The sequence below is a fragment of the Hylobates moloch genome, unplaced genomic scaffold (assembly GCF_009828535.3).
Source record: "Hylobates moloch isolate HMO894 unplaced genomic scaffold, HMol_V3 SCAFFOLD_757, whole genome shotgun sequence".
Classification (NCBI taxonomy): domain Eukaryota; kingdom Metazoa; phylum Chordata; class Mammalia; order Primates; family Hylobatidae; genus Hylobates; species Hylobates moloch.
In genome coordinates this window covers 3,434-13,185 of record NW_026653032.1, presented here as the reverse complement: position 1 = coordinate 13,185, position 9,752 = coordinate 3,434, and the positions used below count along the sequence as shown (strand labels likewise).

General features: G+C 42.4%; 1 protein-coding gene across 1 annotated transcript in view; it reads right to left on the bottom strand.

The window, feature by feature from the left end:
• The window catches only part of LOC116464463 (exportin-1-like), a gene marked incomplete at its 3' end in the record, with an annotated part of 13,260 nt that extends 3,772 nt beyond the window's left edge, over positions 1–9,488 (bottom strand). The window contains 9 exon segments of the mRNA XM_032147723.1: positions 516–674; positions 1,976–2,104; positions 3,791–3,910; positions 3,976–4,024; positions 4,800–4,886; positions 5,184–5,278; positions 7,394–7,438; positions 7,652–7,712; positions 9,121–9,488. Coding sequence (XP_032003614.1) covers positions 516–674; positions 1,976–2,104; positions 3,791–3,910; positions 3,976–4,024; positions 4,800–4,886; positions 5,184–5,278; positions 7,394–7,438; positions 7,652–7,712; positions 9,121–9,488 — 1,113 coding nt within the window.
• Between the last annotated feature and the right edge of the window lie 264 nt (positions 9,489–9,752).

The following is a 9,752-nucleotide window of genomic DNA, read 5'->3' as shown; positions in this document are numbered from 1 at the left end:
CACCAGATGACGCTCTTCCGATCTAACGTCATCTGGTGTATTTTGAGACGGAGTCTCGCTCTGTCGCCCAGGCTGGAGTGCAGTGGCGCAATCTCGGCTCACTGCAAGCTCCGCCTCCCGGGTTCACGCCATTCTCCTGCCTCAGCCTCCGAGTAGCTGGGACTACAGGCGCCCGCCACCACGCCCGGCTAATCTTCTTTGTATTTTTAGTAGAGAAGGGGTTTCACTGTGGTCTCAATCTCCTGACCTCGTGATCCACCCGCCTCGGCCTCCCAAAGTGCTGGGATTACAAGCGTGAGCCACCGCGCCCGGCCAGTCCTAGCTTTATGGAGAACATAAAATCAGAAAACTGGGCTTATAACTGTAATTCAGAATTGAGAATATATATGATGCACAGATCAAATATTAAGTAATAAGAAATCTCAAAACGTATATACATTTTGGAAAAAAGGCACTTTTAAGAGTTATTAGTAGGTAGAGCAGAATTTTAGGAGCAAAGGCTCCACATATCTTACCTCCATAAGAGTTTCCCTGAGATTCAATCTTTTTTCTATAAGTTGATCATGTTCCTTAAGAAAGGTGCAGAGAAACCAACTGAGATTTTGAATAAAGTTCTGTTCATCATCTTTTCCATTTGAGTACGCAAGTTGAATATTTGTATTTAAAGGAAGCATCTGCAAATTTTAAAAGGGACAATCAGTTTGCATTTTATAAAACAACAAAAGACACTTATATTTTACTATTTTTTTTTTGAGACAAGGTCTCACCCTGTCCAGGCTGGAGTGCAGTGGTATGACCAAAGCTCACTGCAGCCTCCACCTCCTAGGCTCAATCAGTCCTCTCACCTCAGCCCCTCCCGAGTAGCTGGAACCACAGGTATGTGCCATCACACTAACCTAATTTTTAATATTTTTGTAGAGGCAGTATCTTGTTATGTTGTCCAGGCTGGTCTCGAACTCCTGGCTCAAGCAATCCTCCCACCTTAGCCTCCCAAAGTGCTGGGATTAAAGGTGTGAGCTATCGCACTCAGCCAACACTATTAACACTATTGTTTTTAAGCCCTAATATCCCAACACCCTTTTGCTAATATTAAACCACATACAGAACTCCTAGGTCTGGTACACCTATTCTTGTATCTCTAGGACTTAGATTTTGACTCTTCTCAAATAAATTACATTGCAACTAGTAAGGCCGCTATCACGGCCTTTAAATTTTTCTAGTATTGGACTTATCCCTTTCTCACTGACATTGAAAATGTAAAAATAATCAATTCATTCATTCAGATCACAAACATACACAGTAATCTATCTTTCCTTGCTTTTTAAAAGAGACAGGGATTTGCCCTGTCATCTAGGCTGGAATGCAATAGTGTGACCATAGCTCATTTTAACTTTGAATTAATGGGCTCAAGTCATCCTATTGCCTCAGCCTCCAGAGTAGCTGGAACTACAGGGTGCAACACCACAGCTAGCTATTTTTTAAATCTTTCATAGAGATGGTCTGGTTATGTTGTCCTGGCTGGACTCGAACTCCTGGCATTAACTAGTCCTCCCATTCTGGCCTCCCAAAGTTCTGGGATTACAGTATTAACCACCACGCCTGGCCATGAACACAGTATTATGAATAACCTTCTAGATCATTTAATAGATAACCAATCAAACTAGGGCTGAAAAGAATTCCTTCAGACACAATGTTAGGAACAAGTCCCAGGTTTCCCACTGTCTGGTCAGGTATCTCCCATAAGACCAAGCTCCTAAAGTGTGCAGAAATAAATTACCACAACACACCCCAAACCTGAATTTTAAGAAATTTTTGGAAACATCATAAAAATTTGTAGCTTACTACAAATTTCATGTAATAAATACAAGATTATGGCTTATCTATGATACATTGTTCTAAAGTAACTCATTTGGAATTTGGTATTTTCTAAGGCACTAAAATTATTCAGCCAATTTTCAAGATAGTATTATATTACCTGCTTTAGTTGCATCATTGTCAGAGTAAATAGCCTTACAAATTGTTCTTTATATTGGCTTACACTCACACCAGCAATCTCAGTGAGGCACTTCAGAGAGACATTTCGAAACATTGGAACATTCAGGAACTATTTAAAAGGGGGGAGGGAACCATAAAATTAATTGGCCTGACACACACTTTACTTAAAATTCACAATTCAAAGGAAAAAGCCTTTAACAAATATAGGGGTAGATGTCAAAAACAGGCCAAGTGAATGAACATATTTTATCATGCAGATATACTGAGGGAATTTTATTGCCTACCCAATATACAGTAAATGCTTTAGGAGCAAACTGTTTTTTTGTTTTTTTGAGACAGAGTCTCGCTCACCCAGGCTGGAATGCAGGGGCTTGATCTCGGCTCACTGCAACCTCACCTCTTGGGTTCAAGCGCTTCTCCTGCCTCAGCCTCTCGAATAGCTGAGACTACATGTGCATGCCACCACGCCCGGCTAATTTTTGTATTTTTAGTAGAGACAGAGTTTCGCCACGTTGGGCCAGGCTGGTCTCGATCTCCTGACCTCGTGATCCGCTCACCTCTACCTCCCAAAGTGCTGGGATTACAGACGTGAGCCACCGCGCCTGGCCTAAACTGCTTTATTTTGATGTGTCCTTAGACATCTAAAATAACAAGGCTCCTTAACAACTTTCCTAGAATCTGTGATATGACTTTTAGGAATGTTATACTTTCTGTGTAATTACACAGGACCTAAAACTTGTGATTGCTTAGAATTTTGGGAAATGCTCAATATATCTAAGAGTAATAAGAATATGGGAAAATTGGCTTATATATTCTATTGTTGAGAAGATAAACAGTTATCGTCTGGGGTTGGAAATCAGGGGGCATTAAAACCTTAAAAATAAACATACCTAATAATCTGGTAATTAAACATTAAAATATTTAAATAAATTAATGTTTGGACACTTGCATAATATCTTATGTCTGAGAATGTTCTCTGTAGGACTGTTGACAATAGAAAGGTTTTTACATAACTTAATTAAGCAATAAACTGAGCATTCAAATACTATAAATCCATATTATGTTACCAAACTAAACTACGAATTTGAAGAGGTCAAGTTATAATGTTCCAATTAGATACTTAATTTATTCATTATATCAGTCAAGAAAACATCTGAAAATATAATACAACCAACTGGTAACAGAGATTATCTCTGGATAAACCACTGTAGAACTTTATTTATTTTGAGACAGGGTCTCGCTCTGTTGCTCAGGCTGGAGTGCAGTGGCACGATCTTGGCTCACTGCACCTTCCGCCTCCTGGGTTTGAGATTCTCCGGCCACAGCCTCCCGAGTAGCTGGGACTACAGGCATGCACCACCATGCCTGGCTGTTTTGTATTTTTAGTAGAGATGGGTTTCACCATGTTGCCCAGGCTAAACCATTATAGAACTTAAAGAAGACGTAACATGGTATCAATTTTAAATTATCAGTTAAAAGATGAACTTTTCATTTTTCAGAAATAGCACTTGAGTTACCTCAATGTAACTTACTCAACTAAAAGATAGCAATATAATCAAATCCATTGTTTGTTCAAAATGAATTCATAAAATTACGTGGTATAAGTGGCAGAATCAGATTTGAAACTCACTTTAAATAATTTACTAGGTGTGAATATAGGAAATTTCTTCTGAGCAGTGTCCTCGTGTTAGAAACAAGGTTAAATAAGGTTTAGAATGCAGAGATGAGAGCTTTACATGTGAAAAGAATATATGTGGCTATCCAGTGACAAATAACTGAAATGTATTCACTGTACCTTATAAATTAATGTGCTGATTAATTTGGTCTCAAAAATATATCCCAGGGGAATCCAGTTCAGAAATCTGAGCAACATTTCCAAGGTTGCATGTACAAGTGGAGCATTTTGAGAATTTTCCTATAACAAAACACACTTCTAAATAATTGCTTTCCTATTATTTTTAAAAATGAAATTAAAAACACCACTACAAACTGACACAGTTGAAATATCTGTAAGAATTCATTGCACATGCTAAAAAAAAACACACACACACAAAAATATCAGATTTAGAAGACACAGAAATAAATATCAGTTATCCATAATACTAATAAAAATGATTAAGGCCCAGTACAGTGGCTCATGCCTGTAATCGCAGAACTTTGGGAGGCCATGGCAGAAGGATTGTTTGAGACCAGCCTGGGCAATCCAAGGGGAAAAAGATTTCCTAATGACTACAACAAATGTTTAAAACTTAATGGAAGTGTACCTATAGTTTATACCGGTTGCTTACTATTAGAGGCAAATCTAGTTTTCTGTTTTGTTTTGTTTTAAAAAGAAAACTATTGTTAACAATTGGGGAACTGATAAGAAGCAGAGATAATAACTGATTTGAGGCCAGGTGCTGTGGCACGCACCTGGAGTCGCAGCTATCCAGGAGGCGGGGGTTGCGGTGAGCCAAGATTGCGCTGCTGCCCTCCACCCCAGGCAACAGAGCAAGACTTGTCTCAAAATAAAATAAAATAACTAATATGTACGTTTGGACACAAATCATTTGCTTAGAATCTATTAACTAGTTACCATACAAAACAATTCCTGAAGTGTGTCTTGAACAATTCACTTTTCAACCTTCAGAGGTAAATTATTAGGCCCCGTCTAGGACTATTTCTTAATCTGTAGTTGAAAACCACTACAAGCAATTTAACATATTACTGATCATAGTTCCTTAAAATATCTACAATTTACATCCAAATTGCTTCAAATTGTTTGAGAAATTACTTTAAAATTCTAAAACATAATTATTACTTGCCTGTCTTTTAAATGCTTAGATTTGACTTGGGTTATCTGTCCACTAGAGAAATCAAATACTTCTTCACTCAAGAGCTTAAGAATCACCGGGCCGGGCGCGGTGGCTCACGCTTGTAATCCCAGCACTTTGGGAGGCCGAGGCGGGCGGATCACGAGGTCAGGAGATCGAGACCACGGTGAAACCCCGTCTCTATTTAAAAATACAAAAAATTAGCCGGGCGTGGTGGCGGGCGCCTGTAGTCCCAGCTACTCGGAGAGCCTGAGGCAGGAGAATGGCGTGAACCCGGGAGGCGGAGCTTGCAGTGAGCCAAGATTGCGCCACTGCACTCCAGCCTGGGCGACACAGCGAGACTCCGTCTCAGAAAAAAAAAAAAAAAGAATCACCATATTATTTTGACAGAGACTTTCGCTGGTCCTACTTGTTCCAACAATATCACTGATAAAAGTTGGCCAATGTTTGGGCCATTCCCGTTTCAGTATCTAGAATAAGACATGAAATGTTAATCGCACTTCATTTCTCAAAGGCAAATAAAACAAACTTCAAAGAAATTATGTCATGGATAAAGGCAGGAGTAAGGATAAACCACTTTTCATTTTCTCTTCCTTTATTAAAGGAAGAAATGTGCCACCCTCTTCACCATACTGGGTAGAAAACAAAACACAGATAAAGTCTTTTATCTTAATCACCCCAGGAACTTTTCAATTATCCTAATGAAAGGTCCAATCTGTCTAATGGGTCTGTCTGTGTATTAGTATCTGCCTGATAGATATGTAGAAATTATTCTAGGAGGTCGGGTGCGGTTGCTCACGCCTGTAATCCCAGCACTTTGTGGGGAGCCAAGGTGGGTGAATCACTTGAAGCCAGGAGTTTGAGAACAGCCTGGCCAGGCTGGGCGTGGTGGCTCATGCCTGTAATCCCAGCACTTTGGGAGGCCGAGGTGGGAGGATCACGAGGTCAGGAGTTCAAGACCAGCCTGGCCAACATGGTGAAACCCTGTCTCTACTAAAAATACAAAAATTAGCGAGGCATGGTGACGGGTGCCTGTAATCCCAGCTGCTCGGGAGGCTGAGGCAGGAGAATCTCTTGAACCTGGGAGGCAGAGGTTGCAGTGAGCCGAGATGAGGCCACTGCACTCAAGCCTGGGCAACAGGATGAGACTCCGTCTCAAAAACAAACAAAAAACACACACACAAAAAAAACAAAAAAAAAACCAGCAGCCTGGCCAACATGGTGAAACCCCGTCTCTACTAAAAATACAAAAATTAGCCAGGGGTGGCGGCACGGGCCAGTAGTCTTAGCTACTCGGGAGGCCAAGGCAGGAGAATTGCTTGAACCTGGGAGATAGAGGTTGCAGTGAACTGAGACGGTGCCACTGCACTCCAGCATGGGCGACAGAGCGACACTCCGTATCAAACAAGAAAAAAAGAAATTATCCTAGGAGATTCAAGGATCTAACTATTGGTGATAAAAAGTGACCGGTTAAGACAGCTTATTATTACCGGTTAAGACAGCTTATTATTGGATGAAATTTGAGCCTTGAATTGTAGTAGGGTTTGGATATACGAATTTAGAAGAAAGGAGGCACTGCAATCGGGGCCTGAATAAACTTTTAACCAAAAGCCTCATGAACTGCATTATATTTGTATGCAAGTCTGGACTATTTATGGCACACACAAGGGATTTCCCAGATTATAAAAATACAAGTTAACCTTCTTTATATTCTCTCCTCTTTCTCCCCATTCAGAGAAGGGCTAACAGAAAGCTCTAAAGTATAATAAAAGCTGGAGTTAATTGCTGAATACACTAAAATTTTTGGAAACTTGGATGTTTCTAAATCTTATTTAAATAGAAGTTACTGTTTTTTCCCCCACATATACCAGGGTTCTCTGGAAAAAAATTTATGATATTACTATAGAAAACAGATAAACATAAAAATTATAAATTTAGTCTACATAGACAGTTTAAGGACTAAGCATGGAAATCAATTAGAAGGACGAGGAAATCAAAGGACTGAGAGAGAGACATGCAAAGGAAATATGCACAGGCATATCCAAAAATTAAAAAACAATCCGGCCAGGTGTAGTGGCTCACACCTATAATCCCAGCACTTTGGGAGGTCCAGGTAGGTGGCCCACCTGAGGTTAAGAGTTTGAGACCAGCCTGGCCAACATGGTGAAACCCTGTCTCTACTAAAAATACAAAAAATTAGCCAAACGTGGTGGCAAGCACCCGTAATTCCAGCCACTCAGGAGGCTGAGGCAGAAGAATCGCTTGAACCCGGGAGGCGGAGGCTACAGTGAGCCGAGATCGTGCCACTGTACTCCAGCCTGGGCAACAGAGTGAGACTGGGAAAAGCAGGGCAGGGCAGGGCAGGGCAGTCCACGCTGCAGCCATATAAATGATGGCTTTAACGTTATTTGATGATTCCTGCCACAGCAAATTAACATTCAAGTACTAGACAGTAGGTTACCTATTATTGTAAGAATACTATTACTACTTCTGCAAAATATTAGTATACTTTATTTCCTAAGTAGGTCAAACATTTTGTTCAAATAATAAGCATAATTCTTCTAAGGAAAACAGTTAAAACTTACCTGAACAAGGATCATATTTAATTTTCCGATATACACCTTTTCTTTCTAAGGAAAAGTAAAAGATTAAATGAGAGCCTGAGGTAAGTATAAATAAGAATATAACCATAGACAATCCTCCTAACAAATGATTACAGCTCTACTGCAAATGACTGACTGTGCATATGTGTGACTATGTGTCTTGACAGAATTAGGTTGTAATCAGACTCAATATCTAAATGATTTTATGCTCTCCCAATAAGCTCCAAAATAAACTCTTACCTCCACACAAGTTGAGTCAGATGATGTCTTGATAATGAGGCCAACAACGTATTTTTTATTCCTATTAAAAAAATTGCACGTAATAAAAAAAATTGTTGAGCTCTTTCGTAGCATGCAAATAAATTTTGAGAACTAATTAATGTGGGAATGGAAAGACTAAGTAAAATCAGTTAATATACTCTAATCCCGTCACCAGTATTGGCATTTAAAAAAAATTCTGGCCGGGTGCGGTGGCTCACGCTTGTAATCCCAGCAATTCTTTGGGAGGCTGAGGTGGGTGGATCACCTGAGGCCAGGAGTTCGAGACCAGCCTGACCAACATGGTGAAACCCTATCTCTACTAAAAATACAAAAATTAACTGGGTGTGGTAGAATACTATGAAGCCATAAAAAAGAATGAGCTCATGTCCTTTGCAGGGACATGGATGAAGCTGGAAATCATCATTCTCAGCAAACTTACACTGGAACAGAAAACCAAACACCGCATGTTCTCACTCATAAGTGGCAGCTGGCCGGGCGCGATGGCTCACGCCTGTAATCCCAGCACTTAGGGAGGACGAGGTGGGTGGATCACAAGGTCAGGAGTTCAAGACCAGCCTGGCCAAGATGGTGAAACCCCATCTCTACTAAAAATAAAAAATTAGCCGGGCGTGGTGGCAGGCGCCTGTAGTCCCAGCTACTCGGGAGGCTGAGGCAGGAGAATTCCTTGAACCTGGGAGGCGGAGGTTGCAGCGAGCTGAGATCGTGCCACTGCACTCTAGCCTGGGTGACAGAGCGAGACTCCATCTCAAAATAAATAAATAAATAAATAAAAAATAAGTGGCAGCTGAACAATGAGAACATATGGGCACAGGGAGAGGAACATCACACAATGTGGCCTATTGGGGTTGGGGGACAAAGGGAGGGATAGCATTAGAAAAAATACCTAATGTAGATGATGGGTTGATGGGTGCAGCAAACCACCATGACACGTGTATATGTATGTAACAAACCTCCACGTTCTGCACATGTATCCCAGAACTTAAAGTATAATAAAAAATTGAAAAAACAAATGGAGAAAGACAAGAATGCAGAATTGATCATACCCCATACCTCAGGGAAGCAGAGGAAAGGGAAGATGACTATAGAATCAGCTTATTCTGGAATAGATTCTTGAAGGGCTGGACCTGGGGCTAAGGAACAGGAGAGAAAAGCCTCTTCTATGTACCTTGGTATAATCATACTGACTCCTAATAATTACTGTTTCCTCAGTAAAACTGTTGAAATTTAGAACAACACTCTTCAAATTAGCCACTAGGGGGAAGGGCAACTAATTTTCTTTTTTTTCTAAATCGTTTAACCACATGAATTAATATATAGAAGACTACACTGCAGTGCACACTGTCCCTCAGCAGGCGTGGTGGCATGGAAGGACGCGAACGACCCCGGGAGTGGCGGGCGAGGAGGGAAGGGGAGAGGGTGCGAGGCACCCGCGTTTTCTTGGGGCCCGGGAGGGAAGGGGAGACGGTGTGAGGTGCCTACCTCCTCGCGGCTTGGGAGGGAAGGTGAGCAGGTTTAAGGCGCCTGCATTCCTTGGAGCCTGGGACGGAAGGAGAGAGGTTGCGAGGTGCCCGCCATTCTCGGGGCCTGGGAGGGAAGGGGAGCGGGTGCGAGGTTCCTGCCCTTTGCGAGGCTGCAGAGCCTGCTGTGTCCCCTTTCCCGCCCACTCTCCGACCTGCAGGCCCACGGCGCTCAGGGTAATAGGGTCCCCAGCCCCGGAATCAAATCCCTGGGTCTCGGAACGCAACCCACACAAACCTGGACCCTGTCTCTCGCTGGCGGGGAGTCGCCTTCGCATGCAGACGTGGAGAAGTCGCCTCTACCCGCAGCTCCTCCCGTGGACCTAGGCCACCTCCCCCACGCCCCTCCCGGAGCCCCCCAGACCCTCCGTGGCGCTCCTGGTCCCGCCCCCACTGCCCGCACTCACAAAGAGCCTCAGTTTCTCAGGGGGCGACTTCCTCAACCAGCCGCTGTACAACACGTGGCCACTTCTCATGCTTCCACCGGCGGGGCCACTTCTGGGCCACGAAGACAAAGCGCAAATGCCGGGTCAGGTGGGCAC